Source organism: Rhyacophila brunnea, unplaced genomic scaffold (assembly GCF_057557595.1).
Source record: "Rhyacophila brunnea isolate RB1 unplaced genomic scaffold, BYU_Rbru_1.0 scaffold_19, whole genome shotgun sequence".
Classification (NCBI taxonomy): domain Eukaryota; kingdom Metazoa; phylum Arthropoda; class Insecta; order Trichoptera; family Rhyacophilidae; genus Rhyacophila; species Rhyacophila brunnea.
In genome coordinates this window covers 3,775,997-3,795,468 of record NW_028232848.1, presented here as the reverse complement: position 1 = coordinate 3,795,468, position 19,472 = coordinate 3,775,997, and the positions used below count along the sequence as shown (strand labels likewise).

Here is a 19,472-nt window from a genome sequence, read left to right as displayed (position 1 = left end):
CTCGTTAGATTTTCGATGATTATGATAATCATGGCCCCCACAAGGAGGGGGGCTGACAGGACTCTAGCCGGGGGGCCCGGCGTGGCAAGTCGACCAGTTAAATGAGAAAAACACTCCCCACAATTTTGCTCGAATTGCAGATGTATGTAAATTTGGCTACTTACCTAACTATTTCTTCCTATATATTACCTCATTGCTGAAGACGGTGATCGCTGAGTAAATTAGCATCACCACTCAGTGAGATTTATACAACATGGGTATTAATAACAATATTTACATTATAACCATAAATAATTACTAGGTATTAATTTTTAAATTGATAAGGTTTTTTTACTGTTATTTCTTGATGGATACATACAGTATTAGTAAAATAAAATTTACCTAGTTAAGTATTCTATTTTTAGTACTTTTTCGTAGGTATCTAAAATACCCTAAATACCAAAATGAATTTGGAGTAATTACACAAAAATTGTGTAAATAGTACCCACTAAAATATACAATTTAATAAGAAACAAAAAACTGTTTCCTTTTTCCTTGAGTGAAGAAATTTTCCAATCACACCACCCTCTGAAAGATCTTTTAACTTACTTGTAAGTATTTTATTGCAATAATAAAATAAAATAATATGTGAGCTTAGAATAATCGCTATTTTGTATATCAACCTTTCAAGATTTGTGGCTGTTAAATGATAATTCACGGGTAGTATTTTATTTTATAATTATTTTGTGTCTTTCCTGCAATGACATTATTATTCGCCCATAGTGACATTCGCACGTGCATAGGTAGACGTCACGCAATATCCATTATGCGATATGACGCATCGGGAATTTATAGCAATATCACCTTTATTGTAACGGCGTTAGAACAGTTTTTCTAGTATCAATGTTCGTTTGAGCGAACCTGTTCGAACCGAACCATTCGGCAAGACCCGACAAAAAGTTTCGGGATTTTATAGCAATATCACCTTTATTGTAATGGCGTTAGAACAGATTATGCCATTCGGCAGACCCGACAAAAAAAGTGAGTGTCATTTTTTTTCCAGATGCTTCGTTCATATTAATGTCATTTGTTTCCTGCCTTACAAAATGGCTTTTTATCGAATATGCCGAAGGGTTCCATATTACTTGGGTACCACAAAGTCACAATCACGCGATCAGTGCTTCATAATATTATGCTGAGTGCCAACTCGATAGATCAACTGGATTTATTTAAAAATCGCTAAAAATACACGGAATACTCTTAATCCTGGGTTTCCGTGGAAACCACATGGGGAACACTACTGTAGAAAATCAAACTGCCCTTAACCTTAGCGATAGGTAGGGGGGGCATAGATACTGGCATGGGGGCCCGCTTCAGGATGTGGGGGCCATGATGATAATTATCGTAAAATTTAATGAGGTCGCCAGCGACTTGTTGCCAGTGTGGACACGGCACAATACGTATTCCTAATTCAACGAAAACCCTGATTTTGTACGCCAATGTTTCTGTACAAAAATATTGTTTACTTCAATCATCTGCTTCTTATTTTAATCCCTCAATCATCGCTCACGTGTAAACAATACTCAAAATAAATAATTATTCATTTTTTTAAATGATGTTTTTTTTAATTTTAGAGTCTACTTAGTATTTTTACAACGTTTTTCTCGTGTCGTATTCTTATTTGTCCGGTACAAATCTTGCAATCGATGTTTAGCTAACTTCCCGACTAACTAGACATTTGAAACTTTTAGAATATATCAGAACGCGATGCCAATGCATTTTTTTTAAATACTTTTAGCAATCTTTAAGTAGAATTGAATTCATTTTTAGTTAATTCTGTTTTGTATGAAAAGTTATTTCGATACCATTATTGTTTGCTAGGGGTTCCTAGCAACTAAATTATTAAATAATATATACGTGGGTTACTATGGAAATCAATATGGAATGACATTTCATTATTCAGTATTTCTATCAAGTACAATTTTTTTATACCTCAGTTGAGGCATGGTCTAAAAAGATCGTGGCTAGGCGATGCACGGATTGCGGGTCGCGGGTGCAAATGACGCATGCCGACCGAAATATAATTTGTCATATAAATCCAACATGCGTCCATTTAATGTTCTGTTGATTGTTCTATTAGTAATTTTGCGGCCTTTATTAAATTCGCCAGAGCGTACGGGGGGCGGGACACTCTCGACTCCCCTTGCGACTCTTCAAATTAAAGTCACTCTGATAGTTGCCATATAAATTAACATCATGCATTCGCACTTCGGTGCAAGGTTGCATCACCAGTCCCGTGCGGCTCTGCTCGGGACAAAATGAGGGCTTAAATCCTTTGATCTGGCACACGTAAGGGTTATGTTTGCCGGTCGCGTATAACGTGGCTGCATATACATAACGGGAGCGGAGGTGGGAGTTTTACACACCATGTTCTATTAGTAACAATATTAATATATTCATTGACATTTTTTCTTTTTAAAGTAAATGGGTAATTTTTTTAGTCATCTTTACACGATTTAAGAATTAATACCCCCGTCGCCATCACGAAACAAATTGACGTATTCACACCTCGACGTTCGCTCTCAGACTGCCAGCGAGTCCAAAATTTCGTCGTGCCTATAAATAGTTGAAAATTATTTGCCGTTTCACTGAAGTATCGCCTTAAGCTAGTCAAGTCAAGTTTATACGATTCAACAGAAAATTTAAAACGTTGTATATAAAAAGTTCTTTTTATCTTGTAATTATTATGAGTCAGTTAGTTGATTTGCTTATTCCTTCCGTGACTGGCATATTTTCATCTGACAGTTAGCAGCACCGATCTTCATATTCTCACTGCTATATTATTATCCAGATTCTTAAACAAGTTGTATATGACGTGCACACCTCTGTCTGCAACCACTCGTACAGCTGAGCTAACGGTATAAGGTTCACGTCGAAAACAGGTAAAAGGCGTTATTAGACGTCTGCATAAATTATAATATTTGATTACATGTAGGAGAAGCGATGATTGCAAACTGTCGTGGGTTAATATCATACTGCTAACATTAATGGGCGATGAACGTAGGCAAAACGTAACATTCTATTCTAAACATTGGCCCCAATTTCATAATGCATAGTCTGAAACAATACGTATACGGCCATGCAATAGTGATTGAAGCCATCAATCATTGACTTACTATTCAATAACATTAATATGTAATTAATATGATGCATCATGAATAGGGAATCCAATCCCGAGCCAAAATTCTGATCCCGGGATTTCGGGATTACAATTTGCATTTTTTCCATAGTTAATATATTTTTTTTATATTTACAAATAACATTGATAAAATCGGTCAAAAATAAGTAGTATAATTTGTACTATTTAAGACATTTATTGTTAATATTGTGTACGTACAATCTTGGAAATACATAAGTTTAATAGAGTAAATAATATTGTAATATAATTAATAATGTGAATTTAATATGAGATTGCTGTTTCTGATAGTAAAGACTTAATAAATGGATTAGCGAGATTTAAAATAGTAAAGCAAATCGTGGTGTATGACCTTTCCGCTTCATATATGTAATAATTAGTCAGCCAAATATGAAACTGCCGTAAAGCGTGTGAGATCATGGTGGAATTACTTTATTGAAAGTGTGAAGCATTGTTTTTTTTCCTATCTCTCTCATTTTTATTAATTTATGTGAAATAATAAAATGAATCGGCAACTTACACATGGGTATAAATCAAACTTCATTCACACTCAGTTTATTTCTAATGTAGTTATTTGTTAATTAAAAGCATTTTTTTCTGTTATATTTTTGTTTTTATGTCCATAAAAATTGATAAAAAAAAACAATCCCGAAAGTTTCGGGATTATGTTTATCAATCCCGGGATTCATAGGTATCGAAAATAGCTCGGGATCCCGGGATTGGAGTCCCTAAAAATGATAAATAATAAAATCGTACGTAAAACATCTCACCGTGGCACAGTTCGCCGTGAGCTTTCTTATCGGAAAGAGATGACTGTATACTATACGGTCTCCAATTTTATTAGATTCAATATGAACATTAATTCAATTTTCATAGCTGATTTTGGAAAAATTCAATAATTCAACAATGAAAACCTAACCTAACCTATCAAATAATCCAGTATATCGGCTATTTTCAAAATTTGTGTGCTGCTGGCTTCCTGTAAAGTGTAGACCGACAATAACCGTGTTTTATTTAGACATGAATTTTATGTCAGTACTATACGACCCGGTTGGGTTATTGGCGGTCTTTAATATACGACCATATTATATATCCGATACAACATTTCACGGTGAAGTGTGATACGTCGAACTGCATACGTACAAATTTCCGGACACGATAATAAAATATTAATAAAATAAAAAATAATTCGGTACCTATTTATATGTTTCGGGTGACAAGTGTGAGTGTGGATTGCTGATGATGCGTAATGATCGACGAGCTATGAGTGAACAGCAGAGTATGAAGACTGACAAGTTTCTGATGGAGATGGCGAATTTATCTCTGAATAGACAATAATAGGTATAAGATATTTAAAAAAAAAACAAGTGAGATATGTAGCCCGAAGCTTGGCGATATGGAGTGACTGTTACACGATCAACATAAAAGCTGAGTGAGATATGCATTCAATCGTGATAGCCTATTTATTGAACCCCTCACGATTGAATAATGCTGACACTGAGTATCCATGCCTTCGGTGAGAAATGCATTTTAACATACTAAATATTACTGAGGTAAAAGCTCTAATTTGCAATTGATAATTAGATTCGTGTGAAATTTGTATGCTAAAAATGTATGTACTAAGCAATATTATTTTTGTCGTCATCACTTCTCACTGAGTTAGCACTAACCGAAAAACTCACCAACACCATCTGTAATAATATGTGTTGTTGAATCAACGAAAACAAATAAGTATGACCGAAAAAGTGTGCACCAAGGCCTGAACAACAACGATGGATAAGTGCGAGTGAGAAAGTATTCGGCACCCTTATAACCTCTGCGACACGCGCTAGAGTAAGATAAAAGGTTTACAGATGTGTGAGATGATTTGCTGTGGTGTCGCCGCCAAATCTTAGTTTGTTGCATAGCTAAGCGCGTGTTGCTAAAATTGTTATTTTTTGTGTTAAACATAAAGTCAGTGGTAAATATTTTTAGTTAATTAAGTAGAAAATATGGTTCTGTGTGTTGTATTAAAATGTGGTAACCGTACTGATAAGCAAGAAGATGGTATTACGTTTCATAGGTAAGTTGATACATGTTCGTGATAATTTATTTGTATATTATTGTATTTAATATCAGTGACCTAGTGTTTCTTTAAAATAACTTATACTATGGATATCTTTACCTAATGGTTGCATTTTGACCGCTTAAAAATACTATATGACGTAAAAAAAAAAATAGAAAATTATATTTTAATTCTGAGCGTCTAGTGCGAGCACTAGCGAAATGGTCTATGGTCGCAAACATTTGTGTACGAATGCGTTCGCTCGCCCACAATCCAAACGCACGGCACGCAGCTTCATTTAGCAATGCAATGGGTGGCGTCTAGATGTATCTATAGTCTAAGGTGTGCACTATTTTTGTCGGATCGCCCATAGCATACCTAAACTATTATGGTTTGGTTTAGGCAGGATTTAATTGACTTTTAAAAACTAACCACTTCGTAGACTTAAGTTCTACGAAAACAAATACGTATGCCTGACGAAGTTTAATGTGCATTATTTATGTCCACCCTTCGCCACTGCAATACATTAAATAATGCTATTCTTCATTATATGTACATGAGCCTACATAGAATATCTGAGAAAATGGTTTCTCATTCAAATACAGACATAATTTATTTATGTCCATTTCACCTTCAATATTCAAAGATTCGAATCTATCAAATTCGATTTTCTTAAAACATACAAAACTGGACATACAACATTATTCAGCGCTGCCATCCCATAAATTTAATAAAAATACCTTTTTATATACAACTTAATATATAATATAATTGATTTTTAAAAACTTACCAACACCATCTGTAAATCGTAATCTTAGTTTAATAATTACAAGATAAAAAGAACTTTTTATATACAATGTTTTTAAATTTTCTGTTGAATCATATAAACTTGACTTGACTAGCTTAAACGATCAAAAAAATTGTATTTCATAGAAATAATACTGAAATGTCATATTGATTTCCATAGTAACACACGTATATATGAATAATTTAGTTGCTAGGACCCCAGACCCCTAGCTACCAATAATGGTGTCGAAATAACTTTTCATACAAAACAGAATTAATTGAAAATGAATTCAATTCTACTTAAAGATGGCTAAAAGTATTAAAAAATGCATTGGCATCGTGTTCTGATATATTCTAAAAGTTTCAAATGTCTAGCTAGTCGGGAAGTTAGTTAAAAATCGATTGCAAGATTTGTACCGGACAAATAAGAATACGAGCTAAGAAAAAACGTTGTAATATGGTGTTCCGTCTGCAGGAAAATTAGATGGCATTTCTCGCTACAATTCAATTAATCCGCGAGGTTGAGGCTGGAAAACTATTTTTCCACTTGTTATTGAAAATAATTGTCAGGCCGTACGTACAGAGGATGTTTAGGGTAGAACTGGGTCAACATTCTCCCACCTTGTGTGCTAGTTTCTTCAACAACTGTTGGTTGTCGACATGTCGATCGATATGTGAAATGTCACCTGCCAAAATGTCCTCCCGGCGACCTGTTGCGCTGGGTCAGTTCCGTGTCATGGGAGTGTGATATGGATATGACACTTAAACGGGGCGACAGGCAACGGTGTATAAGTGCCTGTTGGACGTGGGTAAACGATCTATGTACGAACACAATAAAAGGATAAATTATATACTAGCGGAGCAAGAATTGTAATCAGATTTACCCGGAAGAATATTTCACAGTATTGCAAGAAATTTGAAATATTTACCGTGTGTTCAGATAGGCCGATAGGGGAAGATAGTGAAAAAACATTATGGAATTCACACATGGAAAGCATGGATAAAACTAGTATTGTGGTGAATGGAATACCCACTGGTCTTCTAAGTAGACCTCCCAACAAAATGGTACCAGCTGGGACCACATAACAGATTAATAAGATACAAATGTAAAAGCCATCGCCATGGATCAAGGTTTTGAAGCAGGATACTTTATGACGGTTAGCCCATAACGCCCAAGTAAAAAAAGCGCAGTCTCCAAATACTGAAAGCACGTTAACGTGACAAACTTTAATGCATATTATTATTATGACACAGACGCAACTATTGAAAATAACACATTCTTTAACACGTGTTTAAGTTTATCCCATATTTTCCATACTTCGAGATCCGTAGCCAGTATTCACACGCAGTTGGTTAAGCCAGTTCTCATTAATTTTAAGATCCCTTGTTGGGACTAAATCTGCACCGTATAGCATTGATATCACGATATTTATACTAACATAATTACAGATCAAAATTATGTGAACATTAACACATTAATGAAAGTTTTCAAAGAAGATTAAAAATAACACTGACTAAACAATATAAACCCTGCGCATCTATTCTATACACAGGACTGCTATCGGCGGGTATCGAGGGTAGTTTATCATATTTGTATATTGAGGTATTATAAATGTTACAATAAGTTAGCCGTCTAATTGTCAAAACTGTCTATCTCGCTCTAAAAGTTAACACAGCTAAGAGAGGTGCTGTTAAAACGTAGCACTGTTTGACAGTTCAGACAGTTAACTTATTGTCATAAACATGATAAACTACACTCGATAGTCGCCGATAGCAGCCTTGTGTATAGAGTAGATGCGCAGGTTGTTATATTATGGTGTAAGTAGAATGATCACTACATAATATTATTGTATGTTATTTTAAATAAGTACCTAATACAACGTTTTCCAATCTATATACATACTTGATAGTTAATAGGTACCAATACTGAGTACTTATACAAAAAAAGGTTAAACAGGCAAAAAAACTTACTTCACGGTGGAATTCTCCACGAATAACGCTATCTCAATGTTATACAGCCATCTGTTTCCGGTATTTACAACAGCCGTTAATTGCACACGTCGAATTTTCCGCACATACATCGCTGCATACAACTGGACAATGTGCTATCCCTTTAGTATTCATGCTCTCAGATTGTTGCAAAATTTATTATACTTTGACTTTCTATCGACTCATCGTTTACCTTCTTCCAGCAATCTCTCTTTTAGCATGGATACATGCTTTTGTCTTGACCTCCCGGGCGGATTCGTTACGAAAAATCGCACAGGCGTAACGAAAAATAAAGTCACAAAAGTAGTGCGGCCGCGACAGACTCCAGTCAGGCCGCAAACGGCGCTTTGCGCCCCGCAATTTGTTTTATTTTATTTCGAATTTGGACAACCAGCATTCAGAGAATCAGTAGGCAAAGCATGTTCCGTGTTTACTAATATTAGCCGTCATGGCTTAATTTTTTCAACGATTTTTACATAGTTTAAAGTGACTTTTGATAGCCAACTATTTTACAACGTTTTTCTTAGCTCGTATTCTTATTTGTCCGGTGGTTGTTTGTCCGGTACAAATTTTGCAATCGATTTTTAACCAACTTCCCGTCTAGATAGACATTTGAAACTTTTAGAATACAACAGAACACGATGCCAATGCATTTTTTTTTTAAATACTTTTAGCCATCGTTAAGTAGAATTTAATCCATTTTCAGTTAATTCTGTTTTGTTTGAAAAGTTATTTCGATACCATTATTGGTTGCTAGGGAGTCCTAGCAACTAAATTATTAATATATACGTGCGTTACTATGGAAATCAATATGAAATGACATTTCATTATTCAGTATTTCTTTCAAGTACAATTTTTTTTGATCGTTTAAGCTAGTCAAGTCAAGTTTATATGATTCAACAGAAAATTTAAAAACGTTGTATATAAAAAGTTCTTTTTATCTTGTAATTATTTATTTATATTTATATTATAACTAAAAAATGGCAAAATTGCAAAATGTGAGTTTTTCTCTCGGTTTCTTCCACCCTTATGATGTTGACAGCGTACCAATAGTCCGTGGGTGTTGCCATTGTAAAATAAATAATATGTTATTATTGCTAGAGAGACTCTTCGTTCGCCTAATGACGTGTCAAAAAACGCGGCAACACTCGGAAAGATTTCCCGCGGATATTGCAAACAATGCATTGTTATTTTTAACGAGCGGCTTATAGGTAGGTATATTGTCTTTTACTCACATTCTATATTACTCGTTTTTATTATTATTTATTTGTATACTTATCTGTTTATTTTTTCTCTCATCATATTTGACTTACGCATAACAATTCGGTATATTTGTTGTGTAATCGCCTAATCCGTTTTTTAACCTTTTTATTATTAATGTCTAAATCAGGGAACTCGGAAATAATGGGCACTGAAATACCTTACGGGTGTGGAGTAACAGGCATCCGATCTCGACTGTGGAAGAATATGGGATAAACTTAAACACGTGCAAAAAATACGTCATTCAAAACATGTCCTTCGTTTTGACAACTGCTCTTAGTTTGTGCACTGACGTTTATTCAATATTGGTCTATTTGAAGGTTGCAACGCTCACTATTGCACGTAGAGTTGGGTATTTCCTGAGAAAATCTCGATCTCGAGATTCGGGATTTCCCGAAATGATGAAATTTTGAATTCTCAAGATTCGGGATTTCCAGAAAAGAATTCTCGGGAATTCTCGAGATATCGGGAGATTTTAAAAAAAACCTGTAAAAATCCTAAAATCAGTGTAAAAACAGACAAATTCCAAAAAAATATGATATTATTTTTTATTTATGTAAGAAGACTAACAAAATAGAAGTAGGAAAACATAAATAACTAAAAACATTACTTATTAAAATAGAATTTCAAAAAACACAGACTGACACAAAATTACCTGATGTTGCAAAAATTGCGCTCATTTTGAGTCGACGTTAAATGCCCCGAAAGACAAACGTTTTGTATTTTTTGTCCACTTTTTTCATATAGAAAATCGTTTTTCAATTAGTATTTGATAATAAAGAAATCCCGAATCCCGAGAAAAGATTCTCGAGATCCGAGATTTCCCGAAATTTCTCGAAAATCTCGAGAATTCCCGAAACCCAACTCTAATTGCACGTCTATAACATGTGTGTCATTTTCGTATGACACTCTCACATTCAAAACCCTGCGTCAAAATGTAGTGTATTGGGGTATAGTATATCTGAATTCTATTAATTAATCTGTTCTGTGATTTCGCCCTACTTAAGTATTATTTAACCCGATATTTTCTAAAAAAGTGCATCTAAAGTGTTTCTAAATTCCGTCAAATAATGGCAACCAACTTTTGTAATTTTGCTAAAATTAAATATAGTTTCCACTTGCAATTGTTAATATTGTATGTAGGTACATATTTATTTTCTATTTAGACATTCGAAGTATACATTAACTTCACTCATAGGTATGTAGGTATGTCTGATTGTAATTTGGTTCATTTCCATGCGCTTCCTCGGGATTGTTAAATTCTGAATTAGATATAAATGCCACAACTTACTAACGTAGTTACTTCCCGTGGGGGTAGGCAGGTCATACGTTGCTATGGGGCGGCACAGTTAAGTGAAGGAACAAATACGATCATTACAGATTTTGAAAGCAGTGATGGTTTCCCGTGAAGCGGACGATGCTTTCGCTTCGTTAGAAAATACTGACATCTCAATTTAAAAAAAATCATAAGGGTGCCTCCAAACTTGTCAGTGTCTCACACCTATACGTACCTAGAACCATCGTTGTAGCAATGCTCTAATTCTCAGTATATTTTAAGATTTTGGTTGAATTTGTCACAATTTTGTCCGTTTAGGATAATTAAACGGTTAGGTGTGCACATTTTTGCATACAATTTGATACTAAAAATGAAAGGGGGCGGTACCTATTCTAAGTGTGCTTAACGGTGGCTCTTTGCATATGGACATCACTTATGAAAGGAGCAATACATCCTCATCTATGACGATGGCGTATTTCTAATATGTTTATGATTGTTTTACATTTAACATATAGTTTGTAGTTTATAGTTTGGGTTAGTTTAGGTTAAGTTAGGTTAGGTTTTTACAGTCTTAAGTACATTCTTAAATCTTGTGAATTATTCGTTGAATAAAAGAAATAGTTAGTTAAATAAATATGAATTTTAATCATGTCGGTGTGGCAAAAAGTGTCGATATGTGGACGGCCGTTCGGAAGTGAAAACATGTTCGAATTCGCACGCGTAATGCTGGCGTGCGACAAGGGAAGAGCAGTCAGTATGTTGCGCGAAAATATATTGGTTGTAGAAAACAACCACCAAACCACACGAATCTATGCGACCTTTTACTTACTTAACAATAATAGTTGTTTTCTTTTCTTGCAGTCATGACGGAGAACGGTTTCCGAGCGCGGGACATCAGCCTTCGTGCGCAGAAGAAGATCCTGTCACGCATGAGCAACAAAAGCATGGTGAAGGTCTTCATCGATGACAACTCCGCCTCTCTCCTCGACAACCTCTACAAACTCGCCAAGATACACGTGAGACATCACTTTATTGCCAAGTTAAACTCGTGCAGGTCCACTGTTTGTCTTCTGTTCTTACTTTCGAATTTTATTTCAGTGCGTTCCATCAGTTAATAATATGACGTACCTATCATTAGTATAAGAAAATTTTAAACAATGCAAAATTCCCGCTCTCGAAAAAAATATCGATAGGTTGGTAGGTACTTATGTAACGTGTAAAAACTAAATACATGCCTGTCTATGTCACACCACGAGAAGGCGCACCAAAGTTAGATATTAGTGCATACAAGTTTGATACGGTCGACAGTTTCATATATACCTTGGTTCTCTTGTTACTCGACATAATGACATTACAGAAGAAATCAACAAGAGAATCAATGTCCGCGAATAAATGCTACTTTGGCCTGTTAAGTCATTTTCAGTCCCGCATACTATCTCGCCGAACTAAAAGCACTCTTTACAAGACACTTGTAAAGCCAGTGCTCACCTACGCATCGGAAACCTGGACATTAACTCTGCGAAATGAACGAGCCCTGAACATTTTTGAAAGAAATATTCTCCGCCGTATATATGGACCGATCAGGCACGGCACCAATTGGAGGAGAAGATATAATGCTGAGCTCTACGGACTGTACGAAGATTGCAGCGCAGTTCAATCAATTAAGATTGGGAGACTGCGATGGCTAGGTCATGTGAACCATATGAATGACAATGAACCGGCAAAGAGAGTGATGTGCAGCAATCCAATAGGGTGTAGAAGAAGTGGCAGGCCATAGATTCGCTGGTTGGTTGGAGCTGCCAGTGACTGCCTTATTCTGGGGGTGCCGAATTGGAAAGCGGTCACACTGAATAGGGTCAGGTGGAGGGAGCTACGTTAAAGTGGCCACCACCACCCGTCATATATGCACAACCGTGGATATGCACGGCCGCTTTCTATGACGCTTTAAACGTGTCTGAAAGAAGTGATTTTAAGTGCTCATTCCGTCCCGAGACGGAGCCGCACGGGACTGATGCTGCAACCATGCACCGTAGTGCTGAAAGAAGAAAGTTAAGAAAGAAAATGTTTGTTTTTGGACTGGCTCTGCTGTCCGCTGACGTTAAGCGCTTTGTGTACCCGCATACTGAGTGTCACGAATTGAAATGGATGAGTCTACAGAAGAGTCGGGACTATCCCGCTCCCCATACGACGCTGCAAATTTCTCAAATGCCGCAAAGTTGGCCTCGGTTGCTACCAGATCTCCATGACCAATTGGGCCCGTGTGAGGACGGACCCTGGCAAACAGCTCCGCTCGTTCGAATTCCATAAGCGGGCAATCCCAGAGGATGTGTTCAACATCTTGGTGGTCATGCCCGCAGGTACAACCCGGCCCATCTACTATCAAGCCAAACTCGTGGAGTCTGGCGGCGAAGTTGCCATGGCCGGTGAGGAACTGGCTAATCCAGTGCGAAGGTTGGAGTCTTCTAGTTTGGTGCCTGCAGAATACGTCTGGAAAAAAACGGTAAGTGTGCCGCCCCTTGGGGGAGGCGGTCCACCTCGCCTGCCATGCCGCAAATGCGGTCTTGTACACAATGTCACTTACAGTCTTCCTGTAAGGAACGTCCTCGGATCTCTGCGGTGGTGTCAGATGGACACCGGCGAGTATTGTGCTGATCCCCCTCAAGAGGAGGGTGATCGATCCTCTGACTTGGACGTGCAGATCGAGGGGTAGCACCCCCGCGAGTACGGCAAGCGCGTCAGTAGAAGTTGTGCGGTAGGCTTTGGTAAGCGAGATCAGCGCAAGTCGCTGCCCGCTTAATAGTGCGCGTCTCACGAGAGTTAAGGAGTTTACTCGAGAATGCCAAATGCTGGAGGCGTAACCGGCAATTCCCATGAAAATTGCGCCGTATGCAACCTTAAGGGCTCTAGGCTTAAGTCCCCAATTGCTGCCCGCCATTCGGGCCATTCTCTGATAGGCCGAATTGGCCTTAGAGACGGCCGTCTTGGCGTGGTGAACGAAAGACAGCTTGTCATCAAGAATTACTCCCAGATACGTAACCCTTTCGGAGAAACGCACTGAGGTCTGGCCAAAACGAACCGTGGGCGGCCGTCGAGTTATGTTGACCCGAGAACTACCCCTGAGGAGGACAGCTTCCGTTTTGCTCGGGGCAAAGGTCAGCTTGTTCAGCAACCCCCAATTAAGGATTCTGCCCAAGGCGTCCGTGGCTGCACGCTCAAGTGCCGGTCGGCTGGTCGCCCCAACAAGCAGGAGCAAGTCGTCGGCGTACGCAACGAGCGTGCAGCCCGGAGGCAGTGGCAGGGACAGAACGTCGTCAAACAGAATGTTCCACAGAAGGGGTCCCAGGACGGAGCCCTGAGGACACCCCATGGTGGTCCTCCTGTGAATCAGGCTGGGGCCGGAGTCGTAGGTTATCTCCCTATTGCTGAAGTAGCTTTGAACTAAGGCAAAGAGGTCCCCGGGGATCTGTTTCAGCCTAAGCTTTGCCAGAACCAAGGGCCACCACGCAGTATCAAACGCGCCCGCTATGTCGAGAAAAATCCCGGCAACGAGGTCCTTGCCAGAGCTGTTGGAGGAGGCCCAACATTGAGGCATAGGGCAAGCACAAGTTCGCGCCACTTCCCTCGGTCCATCGCCAACTCTTGCGCCTCCCGCCATCTCAGACCTGCAGCACGTACGTCGCTTTTGTGGCACCGCTGCAGGGTAAGGGAGGGCCGGCCACGGAGACGGAACCCTTGAGGCTGTGCCACAAGGGCACGAAGTGTCGCACTCTTTGGAGGCATCCGGAATACGTGTCCCAGCCACGTAGAGCGTCTCTTCGTGACAACCTCAAACCCTCTACTCGTAGGTGTGTTATACGAAAACCGTATGAAATTGACTATTTACTAGCTTCCCGTAAAACTCCCTACGAGAGCAAATGTGGTGTGTATGACATTTACTATATTTTGTTGATAAGAAATAAAATCGTTATAGTAAGTAAACATCAAGTTTGGTTTTAGTATAACATAAGAGTGGAATAATAATATATAGGCATCTGTTATCTGGAGGTAGGCTTTTAAGATCCGACATAAATGTCATAGATAGTGCACATTAAACTTTGTCAGTCATTCGTAATTTCTTTTTATTACAACGTTTTTCTTAGCTCGCATTCTTATTTGTCCGGTGGTTCTTTGTCCGGTACAAATCTTGCAATCGATTTTTAACTAACTTCCCGACTAGCTACACATTTGAAACTTTTAGAATATATCAGAACACGATGCCAATGCATTTTTTTAATACTTTTAGTCACCTTTAAGTATTCATGTTCAGTTAATTCTGTTTTGTATGAAAAGTTATTTCGACACCATTATTGGTTGCTAGGGGGTCTGGGGTCTAGCAACTAAATTATTCACATATACCTGCGTTACTATGGAGGCTTCCGCCTGAGAAACGGCAACCACATCCACGGAAGGCAGCAGGCGCGCAAATTACCTACTTCCGGCACGGGGAGGTATTGACGAAAAATAACGATACGGGACTCGTCCGAGGCTTCGTGGTCGGAATGATTACACTTTAAATCCTTTAACGAGGATCCATTGGAGGGCAAGTCTGGTGCCAGCTCCAATAGCATATACTAAAGTTGTTGCGGTTAAAAAGCTCGTCGTTGAAATTGTGTCCTTGGCTTCAGCTGAGGCATGGTCTAAAAAGATCGTGACTAGGCGATACGCGGATTGTGCAAATGACGCGAGCCGAACGAAATATAATATGTCATAAAAATTCAACATGCGTCCTTTTAATGTTACGTTTATTTTTATATTCGTAATAATAATAGTATATTCATTGACATGTTTTCTTTTTCAAGTACATGCGGAACGTTTTTTAGTCATCTTTACATGATTTAAGAATATATTCCTCCGACGCCATCACAAAACAAATTGACGTGCTCACACCTCCACTGGCAGTCTCCGATTGGTGACGACTGCGAAATTTCGTTCCACGTACTGTTGAAAATTATTTGCCGTTTCACTTATGTATGCTCTTAAGGCTATACCTCAGTTGAGGCATGGTCTAAAAAGATCGTGGCTAGGCGATGCGCGGATTGCGGGTCGCTGGTGCAAATGACGCATGCCGACCGAAATACAATTTGTCATATAAATCCAACATGCGTCCATTTAATGTTCTGTTTATTGTTCTAATGCTTGTTGGGGCGACGAGCCGACCGGCACTTGAGCGTGCAGCCACGGACGCCTTGGGCAGAATCCTTAATTGGGGGTTGCTGAACAAGCTGACCTTTGCCCCGAGCAAGACGGAAGCTGTCCTCCTCAGGGGTAGTTCTCGGGTCAACATAACTCGACGGCCGCCCACGGTTCGTTTTGGCCAGACCTCAGTGCGTTTCTCCGAAAGGGTTACGTATCTGGGAGTAATTCTTGATGACAAGCTGTCTTTCGTTCACCACGCCAAGACGGCCGTCTCTAAGGCCAATTCGGCCTATCAGAGAATGGCCCGAATGGCGGGCAGCAATTGGGGACTTAAGCCTAGAGCCCTTAAGGTTGCATACGGCGCAATTTTCATGGGAATTGCCGGTTACGCCTCCAGCATTTGGCATTCCCGAGTAAACTCCTTAACTCTCGTGAGACGCGCACTATTAAGCGGGCAGCGACTTGCGCTGATCTCGCTTACCAAAGCCTACCGCACAACTTCTACTGACGCGCTTGCCGTACTCGCGGGGGTGCTACCCCTCGATCTGCACGTCCAAGTCAGAGGATCGATCACCCTCCTCTTGAGGGGGATCAGCACAATACTCGCCGGTGTCCATCTGACACCACCGCAGAGATCCGAGGACGTTCCTTACAGAAAGACTGTAAGTGACATTGTGTACAAGACCGCATTTGCGGCATGGCAGGCGAGGTGGACCGCCTCCCCCAAGGGGCGGCATACTTACCGTTTTTTTCCAGACGTATTCTGCAGGCACCAAACTAGAAGACTCCAACCTTCGCACTGGATTAGCCAGTTCCTCACCGGCCATGGCAACTTCGCCGCCAGACTCCACGAGTTTGGCTTGATAGTAGATGGGCCGGGTTGTACCTGCGGGCATGACCACCAAGATGTTGAACACATCCTCTGGGATTGCCCGCTTATGGAATTCGAACGAGCGGAGCTGTTTGCCAGGGTCCGTCCTCACACGGGCCCAATTGGTCATGGAGATCTGGTAGCAACCGAGGCCAACTTTGCGGCATTTGAGAAATTTGCAGCGTCGTATGGGGAGCGGGATAGTCCCGACTCTTCTGTAGACTCATCCATTTCAATTCGTGACACTCAGTATGCGGGTACACAAAGCGCTTAACGTCAGCGGACAGCAGAGCCAGTCCAAAAACAAACATTTTCTTTCTTAACTTTCTTCTTTAAGCACTACGGTGCATGGTTGCAGCATCAGTCCCGTGCGGCTCCGTCTCGGGACGGAATGAGCACTTAAAATCACTTCTTTCAGACACGTTTAAAGCGTCATAGAAAGCGGCCGTGCATATCCACGGTTGTGCATATATGACGGGTGGTGGTGGGCACTTTAACGTATGTTCTATTAGTAACAATAATAATATATCCATTGACATGTTTTCTTTTTCAAGTAAATGGGTAGCATTTTTAGTCATCTTTACACGATTTAAGAATTAATACCCCCGTCGCCATCACAAAACAAATTGACGTATTCGCACCTCGACGTTCGCTCTCCGATTGCCAGCGAGTCTAAAATTTCGTCGCGATTATTTGCCGTTTCACTGTTCACTAAGTATCGTCTTAATAAAAAAATAGATTCCACAAAAATGAATGTTTTATTTTTCCCCTGGTTGTTCTGTTTTGTCATATTCTGTTTCGTCACTGTTCTGTTTTGTCATGGAACCCGGAAAATATCTGTGTTTTAACAGTTTTAACATGTTTTAACTTCTCGTTGACTTAACATAATTATATTCTTTATTAGAAGATTTTTGCCGTAAATAAAAATAGATAATTCGATAGATAGGAAAAAAGTGGTCTTTTGAATTATTTTTCGACTTCTTTATCATGTAAATATGTAAAATAATAATATGAAAACCCTCCCGCAGTCCATGGATGCGTTGTTATTACATCAATCCACGATATCTGATTTAATTATTCACCGTATGCGACTGACATCTATGCGTGGAACTGAAAAGGTTTGACATTTTATTCAATCAGCAAAGTACGCAGTCAATTTCTGTGTCGTCGTAAAGTTTAATTGCAAATCCAATTTAATTAACCTCGGTTCTGCATTGTGCATTTTCATAATAATTGCATACACGTTAATAAATTTTAGCTGGTGAGTATTAAGCAAGTGCAAGTGACAAGAGTAATTTGTCATATAAGTGGATTGGTGAGATGGGATTTAAAAATGTAGATAACTTCTTCTTGGTCGTACACTCATGGCTGAGGATCGTGACCACTTTTTAATTTTGCCATCCTTTGAGCGTCCAAGACTTTCCATCCTTCACGATTACAAATTAACAAATTACGTTTATAAGAGAATCTATTCTTACCAATTTTATTTTTCACTACCTACCAAATGGTAAAATATATTCGTATACAATATATTCATATCGACTGTGGAAAGGAAAAAGAGCGTAATCCACAAAAATCAAATTTTACCGGAGGCACAAAAACGTGTTTATTATAGTTTTTGGTCAAAGTTAAAATACAAAATACACATAACCTCGAAGTGCGCGATAATTAATGATTTGGTTTTTATATCCCAAATCTTATATTGATTATTGAGTTAAAAAAAAACAATAATGACAGTTAAGTCGTTTTTCCCACGTCACTTTCTTCTTTTTTTAAATTGTTATCTAAATTTAGATAATAAATCGGCATTTGCAGCTCACATCCTTTGAACACAACGTGGATTTAGTCGTGTACAACATTATTATGCAATAAAACATATTTCGAAAAAACTGAGGGTTATGCCCTTTTTCCTTTCTATAGTCGATATATAAAATATAATAGTAAATAAATTCTCTATCGACTTATGATACATTTTAATTCGGTTTTTTGCTGAGCATAGATCTCTGAATTATCGCCGCTTATGATTGGGCAGGCTAAACGTTATTTACTTATTTACAAATTATTTTTTTTACTGTATTATTGTTCTATAGCAAATCTCACACCACATTTCCGGGCTGTTAGTTAATGACTAAGCACTTTTGTGTAGCTGCAAAAGTTTGCAAATGATTCCAGCATTTGTATATGTTTGCGGTCTTATGCATAGTTAGTATTGACATAACATTGGAATCATTGAATTAGGTATACCACATGGCCTACAGTGGCGCCGGGTGGAGGTAGGCTGTTAAGATCCAACATAAATAGTGCGCACTAAACATTGTCAGTCGCTACAATGTGTAGATAGTGTTTATTAGTTTTTATAATTTTATTGAACCCTGCCTCATCCAAGCCGTAGTAGATAATAGTCGAAAAATATTCGTTTATCTATAAAATATTTAAAATTATGCCATTAAACCATTCATAGTTTTAGATATTTTATAGATTGAAGAATATTTTGTATCGATTATGATTTTGGTATAGGCAGGGCTTAGAATTTAAAAAAAACTAACTAAAAACAAATAAGTATTACTGAAAAAATGTGCATTATTTATGTCGGATCGCCCATAGCATACCTAAACTATTATGGTTTGGTTTAGGCAGGGTTTCATCGAATTTTAAAAACTAAACAACACCATCTGCAAATCGTATTTTCAGTTCAATGAAAACATATTATAAGTATGACTGACAAAGTTTAGTGTGCACTACTAATGTCGAATCTTAACAGCCTACCATCACCCCTCGCCACTTGATGGCCGTAGTGTTTAAAATGTTTTTAATTTTAGTCTTTTCACCTGATTTGTCCTCATTAATGTTCTTAAATATTGCCCTATATCAAAATGCCTAATGATTGCTTTTGACT

The 19,472-nt window shown here is 38.6% G+C and overlaps 1 protein-coding gene across 1 annotated transcript in view; it reads left to right on the top strand.

Moving 5' to 3' along the window:
• Positions 1–19,472, top strand: part of sigmar (Tumor necrosis factor alpha-induced protein 8-like protein sigmar) — a 93,522-nt gene that overhangs the window by 66,240 nt on the left and 7,810 nt on the right. Inside the window, exon 3 of the mRNA XM_085946138.1 lies at positions 11,392–11,546. Within this exon, the coding sequence (XP_085802264.1) occupies positions 11,392–11,546 (155 nt within the window). The remainder of the gene's footprint in view (positions 1–11,391; positions 11,547–19,472) is intronic.